This window comes from Dipodomys ordii, unplaced genomic scaffold, assembly GCF_000151885.1.
Source record: "Dipodomys ordii isolate 6190 unplaced genomic scaffold, Dord_2.0 Scaffold40, whole genome shotgun sequence".
Lineage (NCBI taxonomy): Eukaryota > Metazoa > Chordata > Mammalia > Rodentia > Heteromyidae > Dipodomys > Dipodomys ordii.
The window spans coordinates 1278331-1295881 of record NW_012267256.1 but is presented as its reverse complement, the minus strand read 5'-3'; the positions used below and the strand labels follow the sequence as shown (position 1 = coordinate 1295881).

At 49.2% G+C, this 17551-nt stretch overlaps 1 protein-coding gene across 1 annotated transcript in view; it reads right to left on the bottom strand.

Moving 5' to 3' along the window:
* Positions 1–17551, bottom strand: part of Tle1 (transducin-like enhancer of split 1 (E(sp1) homolog, Drosophila)) — a 109116-nt gene that overhangs the window by 64375 nt on the left and 27190 nt on the right. The window contains exons 3-4 of the mRNA XM_013018474.1: positions 3822–3884; positions 2090–2164 (exon numbers count right to left, since the gene is read on the bottom strand). Coding sequence (XP_012873928.1) covers positions 2090–2164; positions 3822–3884 — 138 coding nt within the window. The remainder of the gene's footprint in view (positions 1–2089; positions 2165–3821; positions 3885–17551) is intronic.

Sequence of the window (17551 nt, the reverse complement as noted above, 5' to 3'; positions counted from 1 at the left end):
CTGCGCATGCCCAAGATGTCTGAAGACGCACAAAGGACATGAGCCTTGCGCTGGGCCCAATGCACCAATTCGGGTCACTGTTGCTATGCTATCAGAGCTGATCAGCCTGTGTAACCTCAACGTTGTTCCTGGACTGAAGCCACGCAGACACTTGGCGCTTCAACCACCCTTCTAAAACAACGTGCTATTTTTATCTTCTGTTTCCATTCAAAATGGGTATTATCTACAAACATCTGGTTAATACAATCTCCCCCTTTTCAAAGTGTAGATCCAAAAGAGATTCACAGGGGCTAGGCTGTGCCTTTCAGAATTTAAATAAAGTCTTTTACTACTGAAAAGTTACATGTAGCTGATTGTTTGCCTACCATGTGTGAGGCCCTGGGTTCAATCCCCACCATTAACAGGAAACAAAAGAAAAATTACACATGACGACTTAGAGCCCACCAGAAACCAAACATGTTCCATGAAGTTGAGCTGGGTACTTGAGGGCTTCTTTGCATATGTTTTCTTTTAATCAAAACAGGCTTTTCTATCCTCATTCACTTGGGCTAAAAAAAAAATAATAATGTTCTGTGCTCCAGCTACAAGTACAATTCCCTATTAGTCTCTGCTAATCAAACACAGTACATGCAAAAGTACGGGTGAATATTTGATTTGATCTCTGAAATAAAGCAATTCATTACAGAAGGCAGCAGACAAATGCAGATGTAATTGTGTTTTTTTGTTGAATGTGATTAGAGAACCCACTAAGTAACAGTCAAAAAAAAAAATGTGAAGGGGAAGAAAGGCTGAGCGGAGATGTGGGGACAAGGAGGGAGACTGTTTATGCAGAGCTAAGCTGTCAAGTGTAATAAAGCAGCTTGAATAAAATTTAAGCTGAAAATCCACTGAAGCTCCCCATTTCAGGGAGGAAAAAGCTATTAAAAGGAAATGAAGGTCACCCTCCCAGTTTATTTCACCTAATTGACTGCCAATAGCTTACCACAGACAACCCCACTGCAGATCTGCAATTGAGAAACCGAGGAAAGGAGAGTTTTCAAGCTGAGGCTCACTCTTTAATCCCCCGGCTCTTATGTTTTTTCTCCATCTCCAGTTGGGATGTAATTTTAAGCCCTGATGGATTAACTGGCTCCATTGTCCGAGGCCAGCTTTGGACTGTGGCACTCCTAATCCGTACAGCAGCATGTCTAATTATCATTACAAAGTGTCTGAGGGGACTATAAAGACCAGCAGGGCATCTTCTCACAGCAATTAACATAAATTGATAAATGAGTGATTTTGAATCCGCTCAGGGCACTCACACATGAATAAAATCAGAAAGGACCCTCCCTTGTTCAGCGACCGCCTTCCCTTCATCTGGAAGGGAGCAGTGCACATGAGAACCATCCCCGGGTCCTGCTGCGGGCGGGCAGGTGGGGGGCAAACCCGGGCCGAAGGAGGGCACACAGGCATAGCACGCTCACTCACACAGGGAAGTGACCTGAGACTGACAAGCAGCAGCGGCGGGCACAGAGTGCTGACTGCGCTCCACCCAAAGTCTAGAGCACAGGGCAGACAATCTGCACGTCTTCCATGGCTGGGGAGCATGCTTTTCATTGGTGGGCCACTTAAAAATTCATGGAAGGGCACACACAAAAAAGGGGAAGGCACCGTCACAAAGGTCTGAATACCCTAGGAAGCAAAAGGCAACAGCAGAGAGAACTCGGGACCCATCTTGACCTCACTGGGACTGAATGTTTGCAGCTGGAAAGCAAGAAAAAGTATTCAAAACTCACACTTAAAGCTTCCACTTGACTATCGGCCCAAAGGTTGTTTTAAGTGTCCCAGGATAAACTAGAGGCTATTTTCCCACTTGAACACAGATTTGTTTTCTGTCCCCCTCCTAAAATCTCTCTCCTATCATGGGTCCTGATGTCATGGTCTCTTCCCTTGTACATCTCAGTAGGCACTCAAACCCTCCCCACCCTCCTTTCCCTTCTCAAGTCAGTCAACATCAAATTATGTTCATATACATGCTAAGCCATCAAACTAGTAAGAAGTGAAAGCTGGTGATACACACTGTAGGAGGTAGACCTGGAAGGCCACGTACCCCGATGATGGCGTTCAGCTCTGCCATGGTCACCTGCTTGGCGCGCTCCACAGCCTGGGCCACCTGTTGTTGATGCTTTGAAAACAAGAGGAGCGTGTGTTAGCAACAGCCAAGAACTTCCTTGTTCATTCTAGTAACAAAAAGAGCTACAGGCAAAAAGACAACAGGGTTAAGCTGGAAAAGCTGCCTCATTCTGGAATCCCTGCTACTGGAGAGGCTGGGATCAGCCTTGGAGTCTAGCCCCTTAAAAGCTCAGCAGATCCCCACCTCAACCAGTAAAGAGTTGGGTGTGGCAGGCACACCTGTTATCCTAACTAGTGGGAGACAGAAATAGGAGGACCAAAATCCAGGCTGGTTCAGGCAGAAATGCAGGCCTACTGACTTATGGGGCAGGGACTTAGCCTCCAGTGGAATAGAGCCTCAAAAAGAACTTGAGAAGAGGGCTTGTTGGATTAGGTCCTGAATAAAGTTTATAGCGATTACACTGCTTTGGTTTTGTGCTGGTACTAAGGCCCCACGCTCTTGTTTGGCTGTTTCTCCCAAGGCTGGTGCTCTACCACTTAAGTCACACTTCCACTTCTGTATTTTTATATTTTTTTGCTGGATTAATTAGGCAACTCTAGGAATTTCTCTTTTTCTTTTAGCCCTTTGACTTGTGGTAGAAAGATTCCCTTAGTTTGGGTGCTTCCCAATTCCATTCACAAGTAAATATGCAGCCACAAGTCAACTTTGATAGGACTGGGATCAACAGCATTAAAATCTAATAAACAGCTGGCAGTGATCAACGGCGGATGACACCCCTGGTATTCCAACTCCCTGCTCACGGAGCTTTCCTCCCTATCAAGACACCTTCTCCTTGACACAGTGAGAACACTCAGACACATTCAGCAGCTTATATCCAGAAAGCAGCCTTCCAAGGCAAAACTAAAAGACAACGTTGGGTCAACTTCACTGACTGCTTACACAAAGCTCTTTCCCTCAATGTGCTTAAATAAAGTGGCTCATCTCTGTGACTCCAGCCTGACATAGCCTGAGTATGACTACGAACAGGGAGTATGAGCAGTCCGTAACACTACAAACAGGAAGTCTGCCTGCACGGCCAGCCTCCATGGTGCCACCCTGAACACAGCAAGAGAAAGAAGAAAAGAAAAGAGAGCCAGGCTCCAGTGAGTGTCTATAATCTTAGCTACTCAGTAGGCTGAGATTTGAAGAATTTGGTTCTAAGCCAACTCAGGCAGGAAAGTCTCAAAAAACAAAAGGCAGGTAACCTCAAAAAACAAAAGCCAGAACTCGAGTAGAAGAGCAGCAGCCTTCACAGAAAACAGCGAAGGAGCAGTACCTGAACCCTGAGCTAAACCAACCTTCCCCCCTCCAAAAAATAAGTAAAAACCCAACAATAAAAAAGACAAAAGCTCATCCAAATCCTAAGCTACCAAGCTTACATTACTCCACAAAAAGGAAAAAAAGAAGAGATAAAGAAAGCTTTCTGTTTGGTAGTCATTTTGCAGTTTTTCCATAGGAAAAAAAATTAGCTTGGGGTTGAGCGTCTGTCACCACTTGTGCAGCAAGCTTCAGATGTGTCAGACGGGATGGCAGGGGGCTTACACACTTCAGCTGTAACAGATGTTCTTCACACTTGTTCCTTGTGATAAAATTAACATCTTAAAACTAGCTAATTTGCAAACAGAGAAGCAACATAATTGCACTTTAACAGCTGAACGGCTTTACTTACTTCCTGAGACAGAAACGGGATGACTTGTGCGCAGATCGTGTTCAGCCTCTTGGCAATCTCAGTCTGCAAAGAGAAAGCCACACCAGCATTTAGAGCACCTCACAGTCAGCTGACTTCACACCAGCAACACTCAGTCAGCTGACTTCACACCAGCAACACTCACAGTCAGCTGACTTCACACTGCAACACTCACAATCAGCTGACTTCATACCAGCAACACTCACAGTCAGCTGACTTCACACTGCAACACTCAGTCAGCTGACTTCACACCTGCAACACTCACAGTCAGCTGACTTCACACCAGCAACAATCACAGTCAGCTGACTTCACACTGCAGCACTCACAATCAACTGACTTCATACCAGCAACACTCACAGTCAGCTGACTTCATACCAGCAACACTCACAGTCAGCTGACTTCACACCAGCAACACTCAGTCAGCTGACTTCATACCAGCAACACTCAGTCAGCTGACTTCATACCAGCAACACTCACAGTCAGCTGACTTCACACCAGCAACACTCAGTCAGCTGACTTCACACCAGCAACAATCAGTCAGCTGACTTCACACCAGCAACACTCAGTCAGCTGACTTCACACCAGCAACACTCAGTCAGCTGACTTCATACCAGCAACACTCAGTCAGCTGACTTCTTCACACCAGCAACACTCACAGTCAGCTGACTTCACACCAGCAACACTCAGTCAGCTGACTTCACACCAGCAACACTCACAGTCAGCTGACTTCATACCAGCAAAAATCACAGTCAGCTGACTTCACACTGCAACACTCACAGTCAGCTGACTTCACACCAGCAACACTCAGTCAGCTGACTTCACACTGCAACACTCACAGTCAGCTGACTTCACACTGCAACACTCACAGTCAGCTGACTTCACACTGCAACACTCACAGTCAGCTGACTTCACACCAGCAACACTCACAGTCAGCTGACTTCACACTGCAACACTCAGTCAGCTGACTTCACACCAGCAACACTCATAGTCAGCTGACTTCACACCAGCAACACTCAGTCAGCTGACTTCACACCAGCAACACTCAGTCAGCTGACTTCACACCAGCAACACTCACAGTCAGCTGACTTCACACTGCAACACTCACAATCAGCTGACTTCATACCAGCAACACTCACAGTCAGCTGACTTCACACTGCAACACTCAGTCAGCTGACTTCACACCTGCAACACTCACAGTCAGCTGACTTCACACCAGCAACAATCACAGTCAGCTGACTTCACACTGCAACACTCACAATCAACTGACTTCACACCTGCAACACTCACAGTCAGCTGACTTCTTCACACCAGCAACACTCACAGTCAGCTGACTTCACACCAGCAACACTCACAGTCAGCTGACTTCACACTGCAACACTCAGTCAGCTGACTTCACACCAGCAACACTCATAGTCATCTGACTTCACACCAGCAACACTCAGTCAGCTGACTTCACACCAGCCAACACTCAGTCAGCTGACTTCACACCAGCAACACTTGGTGCTCTCCCCTACTCTCCCCTGAAGACAGATTGTTTCTCCTGTTGTTACTGATATTTATCTTGAGAGAAGAGGAAGGCAGTGCCCTCTTCCCCCGCCTCCCCGCCCCGCCCCCATTGCAAAGTACAACCCACATGCAGAGTGCATTGGTCACTTAATAAAAAGATAATGAGTAGCTTAATTGAGTGGAAATATCTATATGGTTTAAGGCTATCTAGCCATTTCAGTCTAGAGAAACTCCAGTAATACACTTTTGTAATGATGGTGTACGGTGGCATACTGATGCCATTATAGCAAGTTCATTTAAATTGGTATCAGAAGCTATAGAGCCTGGCTTTCAAAGATGTGAGTTCAGGTGAGAGGAAGGATGAAGGCCCAGTGACTTCCTGCCAACTCGCCTCAACTTCTAAGTTAGTATCCTACTCTGTCTCAAAATGTCAAGCAAACCACAGAAACATTACTAAAGTCAGAACTCAAGTCTAACAGGATGACTGGTTCCTGATACCCAGGGTACCTGGGGTTCAGTGTCACCACACAGGCTTGAGGTGTCCTGAGCAGGGGTCACACGGGCTGCTGCAAAGACCTCAAAGCCCTCGAGGCCTTCCCTGCCAGGGTGAGGGGACAGACCCCCAGCCTAGGGGGACAGAGCCCCACAGCCTGCCCAACACCCCCCGCGCTGCACGGTAGCTCTGCTGTCCTCTGAGTGCAAGGAACCAGTTCTGAGGAACAGCACCGAACGGCACGGAAGTGGATCTGGAGAGAGGCCTTACCAATTCCATCATTCTCTGTGCTTACCAAATGCTGCCTCTATTTCTGAATTAGACAAAACAGATCAAGAGATGAAAATTACAAGGCAACTGGGCACCCGAGAGGTACAGGAGAGAGCAAGGTAACGCAGAACCCCACGCACTTTACAGCCCGTTCTGTCCCCTAACATAGCCTGTTTTTCTGGAACTGAGTTTAGCCCAATTCTCCGGTCACAGATGAGACAGGGTTACAGACCTTTCCATGGAACACACGTTCTAGAAGGGGAAGCGACTGCTCTAGAGAGCAAACGAATGACCTTGCTTCAGAACAGCAGGCACAGAGGGCTATGAAAATAAAAAAACACATCTGTGCCAGGTGCAGAAACAAAACGTGGTGGACCCCACCCGGCTCACTGAGCACACCACCTGCTCAAGGTGACCCAAGGTCACAGCCCCTAGAGAGCAAGACAGGCTTTCCACTCCTGTGGAGCAGTGTGACACACGCCTGTGTAACACACGGTCACCTAAGGGAGCAGCGTTCCCTCTGTGAATTCCTTCTTACGGTTTCCCAACTACAGAAAGCACAAGTGCTCAGGTGGCACTCTTACCTGGCTAGTGTGTACAAGGACCGAGGTTTGATCCTTATCATCACAAAATACAGAAAAACTGATTTTAAACACACACACACACAGTGTGCAAACACGGGTTTGCCAGGTTCTAAGTGGCTCACACCTATAATCCTAGCTGCTCAGGAGGCCAAGATCTGAGGATCCTGGTTCAATGCCAACCTAGTCAGGATAGTGTATGAGGCTCTTATCTCCAATTAACTACCTCAAATGTCAAATGTGACTCAGTGATGAGTGCTGGCCTTAAGCAAAAATAAATAAAAACCAGGCTGCACTCAAGCCTCAGGACTGGCACGCGCACGTGCACACGCACACGCACACACGCGCACACACACAAAACAGGAGGAGGAGGTGGGGGTGGGAGAAAAGAAGAAAAGACGGTTAAAATGACCCTAAATCCGCATCCAAGAAGAATCACAGGCACTGAGGGGCTGCCAGCACTGGGTCTGGGCAGAAGCAGCTATTTCAGACAATGTACTAGTAAAGGCTTCCTGCTATGCGTGCTCTTCTATCACATCTCCCACTCAAATCAATGTCCCTTTCAGTCAAAAGACCAAATATGACTGAGAAAATGTCCACCAACTCCACTCTACAAACATATTGATGATATTCAGGCATTCCTGGTACCAGTAGGTATTTATGTCCCATCTAACTTTCCACCATTACAAACTGTATGCCAAATAACCCTCCCTACAGATCTCTGAAAGGACCCCTTGCAAGTGCAACTTCTGTGTCAAAGCGTTTGCACATTTTAAATTGTAATCAGTGTGGCCAAAGTGCCAGCAGAAAAGGTAGACAAACTCACACCACTGCCTGCCCCGCGGTGCTTGCTCGTCCACCCAAAGTCAATATTGGGTTTTGTTGACCTTTTTTTAATCTTTATCCATCCAGTAAATTAAAAAAAAAAATGACCTCATTCTTATTTGCATTGCTTGGATTCTTCTTGAAGTTAAATGTCTTTTCACGTATTTATCTGCCCACTCTATTTTTCTTTCTCTTTTTTGCTGGTGTTTAATCACTGTCTTTTTGTAGCGGTTCTTTACATAAGACAATTACTGACCCTTCAACACAGCTTGCCATTTGTCTTTCAGCCACGAAAGTGGACTTTCAGCTGGACAGAGCATTCAGCTGTTAGATGGCCAAACTGAAGAATTACCTTCTCACACTTCTGCTTTTTGGATTAGAACACACCAAGATTATATAAACCATGCTTCATTTTGCTTCTGGTGCCACTAAGGCTGCTTTTTATACTTAACTTCATTCAACTGGACCTTATTTTGGTTTAGGAAGAAAACAATGTCCTCATCTTTTCCTAGCAATAGAACACATGTGTTGGTACATAAACTGTCTTCAAGGTAGACCTGGACACAGTCGGAGGACGACGTAAGTCCCACTCTGGGCCAGATATGGTGGCAAGCCTATAATCCCATCAATCAAGAGGCTGAGGCAGGTAGATCTCAAGTTCCAGATATTCCTGGGCCATCTCATGTCACACAATGCAAGCAAGACAGAAGAAAAAAATCCACACTGAGTCATCATTTTTGGACCAGTACTAGTACCTGATCTCAAGGCCTGGCCTTGTCCCTTAGTATTTTTGCTCAAGTCTGACACTCTAGTATTTGATCCACAGCTCTACTTCTAGATTTTTGGTTATTATTTGAGGGTAAGAGTCTCATATGGCTTTCCTGCCTAGGCTGGCACTGGACTTCAATCCTCAGGTCATAGCTTTTCTTGAGTATCGAGAATTACAAGTATGAGTCACCAGTGTTGGGATCTTGTATTAAAGCAATCAAAAGGAAAACAAAAGCAGCACAGACCAAAGATAACATAAAATGGAATAGACTAGATATGACTAAAGCAAGAAGAAAAAGGCTATAGATCAAACACAGATCAAAGCTTAAGCTGATGAGGAATCATCAAAATCCAAGTCAATTGTGAATTTTCTAACTAAGAAGTCTGGAGAAGTTAAGAGAAACAAGATCAGTGGGGAATGGGGGAATCTTATCTAAGCTGTCTCTCTCCTCTGCTAGAACCATAAAACCTTAATCTACCTTGACCAGGGCCCCTGATCTGAGCCAGAAGATCCGAGTTCAAGTCTCACCTCTTGTATAGGACGGCTGCCCTGGAGACCTGGAAATGCTGAGCTGGGCCTGGCCCTCAGTCTATAAGAGATGGCTGCGGGTCACCTCTCCCGGCCAGCTCTGGGAGGGTGTGGCACGCACTGCAGTGCTCTGGGAGCTGGGACGTACGTCAGCATCCTCAGCTCCATGGGCAGGATGTCAGGTGGTGAGGGCAACCACAGCAGACCCAGTAACCATGAGTACTGTCAACCTGGCCTTTGACCCCGGATGCTGCTGCTAGGTTCTTAATGTAGCTTTTCTTCTCAAAGCTAGTGCTCAACCACTTTGAGCCACAGCTCCACTTCCGTTTTACTGGTGGCTAATTGGTGATAAGAATCTCCTGGCCTTTCCTGCCTGGCCTGGCTTTGATCCTCGGTCCTCAGATCTCACAGCCTTCAGAATAGCCAGGCTTACAGGCATGAGCCACTGGCCCCGGCTTCACCTTGATTTTGCTGGAACGCTGAAGTAGATTAGTTAATTTGGGGCACCTTGTACTGGTTTTCTCCCTTTCCCTTCCCAAAACTCCACTCACCAAACTGTACAGATCATTTCCAACACATTGTCTTGTGAGCATCACTGTTGCATTGGTTCCACCTTTGTCCTTTGTCTCACCCCATTTTGTTGTTCCCCTTCCCCTCCCTAGTTCAAATAAACATATATACAATACCCAGGGTACCCAAATCAAATACAGTGACCATGGGATGAACCGTAGGTGGAAAACACACACAGACACACACACACACACACACACACACACACACACACACGCGCACACACACACACGCACACACACACACAGACACACACACACACAGACACACACACACACACACACGCGCACACACACACACGCACGCACACACACGCACACACACACACACACACACACACACGCATCACAAACAACTACTAGGAAAAGCCTCTTGTGTCCACCCATGTCTTGTTCGCTGCCCCTGGCATCATCATATGGTCACAGGTGTGTAGCTAGTGAGCTGTTCTGCTCATCTGCTATGATTAGCCAACATGTATACTTAAGAGGGCTTTTTGGCAGGGTTTTTAAACTACAGGTTTGATTTTTCTGAGCATCTGAACTGAAGAGTCATTTAGTCCCTTGAGATCGTCCCTGAGATGATCAAGAGCCTGCCGTCTCCTCTACCACGGAGCATGTGCCGTGCCATGAGAGCTGTCTCTACCACACAGCACAGTGCCGTGAGAGCCGTCTCCAGCTCCAGCCAGGGTGAGGCCAGCATGAAGAGCGCAGCCCGCAGGGCTCAAAGCTGGCCAGGGGCACACTGCCCGTCACCCACAGCCCCAGCGAGAACTCCACCGGGATCAGAGCCGCAAACAGTGCTCTCCTGAGGGCTGGCAAAGTGATCTTGTGGTTTGCCCGACCCAATCGGGAAGCCAAGAGGAAAACACCCTGGACTGTTCGTAAGAAGTGTCTGGTGACAGATAAAATGGACAAGGACATGAAAACAAAGCGCAGAAAAGGAAATAAATGGCTAACTTCTAAATCACTTCTTACCAGAAATTTCTGGAGCTGTAAAACAACAACCCTAACCACAAGGGGGAAAAAAATGTTCAAACTCTCTGAGCAATAAAACACACGTCAATTTGGTGCTAAGTAAAGGTGGTCATTTGGAAGCAGTTAAGATGGCTTAAAAATAAAAAAATTAATAAAAACCCAGTGGGTCCAAGTTCTCAGGAGATGTGAGTACATATTAGTAATGACTAATGGCACTAAATTGGTACCATCATCTAAGCAAATGGGTAGTATGTTTCAAGAGCATGAAATTATTCCAACTTTTGGTAGGGCATCACACCACCAAGAGCTTACGCTATGAAATCGTTCACATGAGGAGCGTTCTATGCCTGAAACGGCCCCGCACAGCAGTGCTCATTCCAAGGCAAGAAAAAAAGGCCAGTGTAAGATGGACAGCGGGGCTGGACGGCAGTGGCTCACGACCCCAATCCTAGCTACAAAGGAGGCTGAGATCCAAGGATCACAATTTGAAGCCAGCCCTGGCAGAAAAGTCCTTGAAACCCTTACCTCCAATTAACCAACAAAAAACCAGATGTGGGTAGAGCTGTGGCCCAAATAGCAGAGTGCTGGCCTTGAGCAAAGACACTAAGGGACAGAGTCCAAGTTCTGGACTTAAGCCCCAGTACCAGCATGGGGGGGGGGGGAATGAAGAAAGGAAAGAGAAAAAGACAAGGAGACAGAAAGAGAGGGGGGGGAGGGAGGGAGGAAGGGAGGGAGTGGGGGAGACTGGCAGCAGTTGAACACATCCTGACCATCTATGGCGTTTCTGGAAAAAGGCTGAGTTCCTGGCAGGTCACCTGTGTCATATTAAGGGAGCCATGGCCAACACTTACCAACCCACAGACACACAAAAGTCCTGAAGTCACACTTAGAGCAATGATACTAAAATGCCCAGCACATTCCTAGATGGAGAGGGGACTATCATCCATGCGTGGAGGGAGGGTCACGCGTGGGGGAGGGGGGGGAGGTCAGTGGGCAGGCACTGTTAGCTGACACCCTCCATAAAAAGTGCTGCTACCCTGGGGTAGCAGGGCCACGGGTGCCCGGACCCCGCTGCTCCTCCTCCAGGAACCTGTGAAACTTCCCAGGACATACTGACAAATTGGAAAGGGGTGACGACTGAACCCCCGAAGACATCTGGCCACCTGACCCCTCTTACGACCTTCAAACCACACCTGACCCCTTTTACGACCTTCAAATCACACCTGACGCCTCTCATCACCTTCAAATCACACCTGACGCCTATCACCACCTTCAAATCACACCTGACCCCTCTCACCACCTTCAAATCACACCTGACCCCTCTCACCACCTTAAAATCACACCTGACCCCTCTCACCAGCTTCAAATCACACCTGACGCCTCTCACCACATTCAAATCACACCTGACCCCTCTCACCACCTTCAAATCACACCTGACGCCTATCACCACCTTCAAATCACACCTGACACCTCTCACCATCTTCAAATCACACCTGACGCCTATCACCACCTTCAAATCACACCTGACCCCTCTCACCACCTTCAAATCACACCTGACGCCTCTCATCACCTTCAAATCACACCTGACGCTTATCACCACCTTCAAATCACACCTGACCCCTCTCACCACCTTCAAATCACACCTGACCCCTCTCACCAGCTTCAAATCACACCTGATGCCTCTCACATCTTCAAATCACACCTGACCCCTCTCACCAGCTTCAAATCACACCTGACCCCTCTCACCAGCTTCAAATCACACCTGACCCCTCTCACCAGCTTCAAATCACACCTGATGCCTCTCACATCTTCAAATCACACCTGACCCCTCTCACCACCTTAAAATCACACCTGACCCCTCTCACCAGCTTCAAATCACACCTGACGCCTCTCACCACCTTCAAACCACACCTGACCCCTCTTATGACCTTCAAAATCACACATGAAGAAACCAACACAGAGGAATGATCTGTGTGAAATCAGACACCACACGTCCTGGCTGGACAAAGAGAAGTGGGGAGCACTGGACCCAAAACGCACGCTGGCAGCTGAACTCGGCCCCTGCCTGGGAAGCAGTCGCGGGTGGCCACCCGCCAGCCAGCAGAGACTCCATACGAGGAGTCGACGTGACAGTCAAGACAGGATCACTGCCCCCCTGCCCCCCCGCCCCCCCTGCCAGAAGGCTCTCAAGACAGAAGAGGCACTGCGTGAGGGACTCGGCTTATGAACTGCAGGTCACAAGGGAGCCAGCCACAGCCCAACTCCCTTTCAGTGCTCTCCCTCCCAGGCACAGACAATCATGTATCAACTCTTGTCCACCAACGGAGGGGAAGCCAGCCCTGAAGGTGGCATCTGGTAACCCTAAAGGAAATTCAGGCTGTATTATAGTGACTGATGTAAAGCACTGCAAACACTCCTCCAATGCTGGCTTCCTTTTCCTAAGGTCCTCTGTCAAAAGGCAGCCATCAAAGTGATCTGCCTCTCAGTGGCTTCATACATGAGCACCATGCTTTGCCAATATGTCCATGAAAAGCTAAGTCTGTCTTAGACTCTAAGGCATCGGTGGGTCTGGGTTGAGAACCACAGTGCTAGCACCAGGTAGTGTAGCACAGACTGAGGCGCTAACAACCCCAGCCAGGCCCCGGCAGAGTGGGCGTGAGGCCACTCACAGAGCCCAGCTCCAAGACAGTACCTGCAGCAGCGCGGCCAGTAGTATTTTGGGAAAACTTAAAATAATAACAATAATGTGAGGCGAGCCAGGCACGGGTGGCTCATGACCTGCACCCCTAGCTACTCCAGAGGCCGAGAGCGGAGGATCGCAGTTTGAAGCCAGCTGGGTGAAAGTCTGTGAGACTCTCATCTTCAACTGACCACCAGAAAACCCGAACTGGTGCTGTGGCTCAAAGTGGTAGGGCGCTTGCCTTGAGCTACAGAGCTCAGGGGCAGCACCCAGGTCCTGAGTTCTAGCCCCATGACCAACACAGTGAGGTCTGTTTGAGCACCAACTCTTGCCAGCAGGCAGCATCTGGCTAGTGGGGCAACACCTTCACACAGGGGTTAGGAAGCCAATGAGGGTGTTGATGGCTACCCTGAAGGGCTGAGGCCCAGCCCCGAAGCTTCTGATTGAGTCCCAGACCTGAAAGCCTGTGTGTCTTTCTAGCAAGTTCCAAGTGATCCCGAAGCTAGTGGCCGAGGGCTACTACAGTGACAAGCTCTGCCAAGCCCTCTCGTACCTCTTCGCATTCCCCGTGGGAATGGACTCAAAGGCTACAACCACCTTCCTAGGGTCTGAACAAGCTGGTGGAGAGGTTGGCCTGCCACAACACTCAGTCTCTACTGTTCGGCAATCCCACGGGGGGTGGGGGGGCGGGGGACGTGGGGAACCCACAGGGATAGTAATCCTAGCCATTCAGGAGGCTGAGATCTGAGGATCCAGGTTTGAAGTCAGCCTGAGAAGGAAAGTCCTTGAGACGCTCATCGCCAGTTCACCAGCAAAAGGCCAAAAGTAGAGGTGTGTCTGAGAGTGAGTCTACTCAGGGCCAGGGCTCAGGCCGAGTTCAGCAAGCACGCATGTACACATCCAATCACCAGCACAAGGCCAGGGTCTAGGAAGGCATTTCTCCTGTGCAGAACCTGGAATCACTGTTCATGTAAATGACTCCACCCACGGCAATGTCCCGCCCCTTCTCCAAACCTGTGATTAAGCCAAAACCAAGAGTATCAGCTGACAGACCTTTCAGTTGCTCAACTCATCAGAACGCAAGTCCCCAGTTTCTGGCAGATAACATCTTCTGTATTCCATCTTGCCCTCTGTTTGGTGGTTCTAAATCGGAGCCCTGTCCAATGGGGCCTAGGCTTGCTGTAGCCTTCCCAGTGGGTGGTTCATACTCTAGAAACCGGAAGGGTTAAAAGAAAGGAAGTGGGGAGGGGGGTCCCCACCAGTGCTGAAGGCTGCCAGCACAGAGACAGCCACCTTAATTGCTCCCATTCTCTGCCTCTGAAGGCAGGCAGGCTGCAGCTCTCCTATCTTTTCAGGCACCCTCAGTAGAGCAACTCAAGTGCCCTTAATTGTTTATGTTCTTAATGCAGAACCTCTTGAATGCATTCATTTTTAATAGCAGGCTTAAGTGTGGGGCCCACGGAAGAATGACAAAGCAACTCCATTCACTGCTCCTGCCTCTTGCAAGGATGGTCTTTTGATTTATTTGCAAATGACAAGCCTTCTAGGCCCCACTTGAGGGCTGCTTTCATTTATTTTTTTTAATTTCCCAAAGAACTCAGTTGCATGTTCCAAGATGAAGCTGTCTGAGATGCGGCATGTTTGTGTAAATCCCTCCGCCCCACCCCAGTTCGTTCTAATTAATGACTTAAATGTTTTGACCCGACTGTTGCCAAGCAGAGCATTTGGGCTTTTATTTGTCATTTTGGTAAAGATGCATCTTTGACAAAAGCTTCGCAGCTGTTTCAGTTCTTAACTAGCACATTTCCATTCTTCAGAAACCCTTGCTAGGGTTCAGAAAGGGCTTGTTCACAGGAAATCCTATCCACTTGTCCCAGGATTGGGGGGGGGGGGGAAGGGCAGGGGCAGCTTTTGGTGGCCTTAAAGGAAAAGGCACTCTTGGGAGTTACAGAAGGCTTTAGAGACAAACTCCACAGGGTGAAGTCACTGCCTCGGGTTCTCCCTGGAAGCAGCCAGCCTCTCCTCGAACACACCCCAATGCAGATCCTAGCCATCAGGGAGTTCCGGAGAAAGGAGTAACGTCATGTAATAGCAGTCCTGGTGGGAGGAAAAGCTGTCCACATCACAAGCATCTTACAAAGATTAAAACTGCAATTGTGAAACTGAGCTGAGCCTGTGTAAGGACAAAGACTGGAATATGCAGAAACCTGTTCCCGGCTGGAAAAAAAGCCAAACTTCTGACTTTCGCACAAAATCTTAACACTGCAATATCTAAAATATCCCTTTCCAACCACAGCTACCACTGAGCAGGCCTGCAGACCTCTGGGGGCTGGCAAACAGTTTCTACACCTTCCGTCCCCACAATGCAAAACCCAGAGACCCCAACTCTAAACTGCTCATCTACCCTTGGCCTTGGTGCTACCCATCACCGCACCCCATTTTACTTGTAGCTCATTAGAAAAGCAGTTTGATGTGAATGTGTCTGCAACACATCAACATCTACAGCCAATCCAGAAGATGGCGGACCGACTGACCATGCACCTGGGGGAATGGCAGCAGCCACTCTGCTTCCTACAAGACCCAGCGGCCTGCCTACACCCCAGGTGCTCAGGAGGCCAACACCGGAGGACCTAGGTTCAAAGCCAGTGGGAGCAGAAAAGTGCCTAAGACTCTATCTCTAATTAGCCACCAAAAAGCTGGAAGTAAAAGTGTGTGTCAAGTGGCAGAGTGCTGATCTTGAGAAAAAGCTAAGGGATAGACACATGCGGGCCCTGAGCTCATGGGAGGAAAGAGATAAAGAAGGAGGGAGGCAGGGTAAGAGGCAGAGGAGGAGAGACCAAGGCCAACAAGAACACTGTCGGAAGTGTCCAGCGCCAAGCCGCCCCAGAGCACAAACTCACTGTTACAGTTCTAGCTGAGAAGCTACTAGACCCTACAGGCTCCATGCTGGTGGGTGGAAAGGATGGAAGGCAAGGCTGTCCCCGCGGGGGACAGAATTCTGTTCAATCCACAGCACGTGCCAGGAAGCCTGCGAAGAGACTGAGGAGCAAGCAAAACTAGTACCACGGTACCACCGTCTGCCTTGGAGAACACAGGGCTCTATCCAGCAGGACGTTTCTGTTTTTTTTTTAATCGGGGTGGAAGCAAAGGGGGAAGATCAGAGGTCGAGAGACACTGAGGCACAAAAGGAAACTGCAAGCAGTCAAGTCAACAGTCAAGAAAGCACTTGCTTTCTTAAAAGCATTTTAGAACACGAGTAGGAACTCAGGGATGCTGGTAAACTTTCAAAGCACAGCCCTGGGGAAGCTTAAGGATCTGGAAGATGGTACACACAGGCTGAGAGACGACAGATTCCCAGGGTGCAGACTCATGAGGTACTGGCTCAGCTACGCATGTAGAGACAGGAGAGGCGTGGTGTGTTAAATACGAATTCAATTACTTCTTTTTCTTTTTCTTTTTTTTTTTTGGTAGATCATGGGGCCTGAATTCTGGGCCTGGGCGCTATCCCTCAGCTCTTCAGCTCAGGGCTAGCGCTCTACCACTTCCAACTTTTTCTGCTTATGTGGTGCTGAGGAATCAAACCCAGGGCCTCATGCTTGCAAGGCAAGCGCTCTACCATTGAGCCGCCTTCCCAGTCCTCCCCACCCCCCCCCGCCCCCTCCACACCTCTTTTTAAGACTCCCCACCCCACTCCCCTCCCCACCCCGCTGCCCTCCCACCCAGCTTCCATGCTGCCCTGCTCAGTGGTTTGGAAGGCTGCCTGCCACAGGAAGCTGCACTGCTCGTGCAGCTCAAACACCTTTAAACTTGTAAGAAGGAAGCACAGAGAAGGCTCGGTGATTATGGGGTGCCTGGCACAGGTGGTGTGGGTGTGCAAGAAGTCTGGCTTTGAACTGGCATTGTGATTGTTGCAGACGTACGGTTGGTCCTTTTCCATTTCCTCCTTCTAGCGTGAGCACAGCTTTTGACCAAATGTAACATCAAGTAAAACGGCAGGAGAGGGGCGGCTGGGCCGTGGACATGGAGTAGGTAGGAGGACAGGAGAGGGGCACTAGACATGGACATGGAGGAGGAGGACAGGAGAGGGAGGTGGACGTGGATGTGGACAGGAGAGGGAGGTGGACGTGGATTAGGAGGACAGGAGAGGGAGGTGGGCGTGGACAGGAGAGGGAGGTGGACGTGGATTAGGAGGACAGGAGAGGGAGGTGGGCGTGGACAGGAGAGGGAGGTGGACGTGGACGTGGACAGGAGAGGGAGGTGGACGTGGACGTGGACAGGAGAGGGAGGTGGACGTGGACGTGGACAGGAGAGGGAGGTGGACGTGGATTAGGAGGACAGGAGAGGGAGGTGGACGTGGACAGGAGAGGGAGGTGGACGTGGAGGAGGACAGGAGAGGGAGGTGGACGTGGAGGAGGACAGGAGAGGGAGGTGGACGTGGAGGAGGACAGGAGAGGGAGGTGGGCGTGGAGGAGGAGGCCGAGGACGGGGCGGGTCCCGGGCGGCCCCAGGCCGCCTG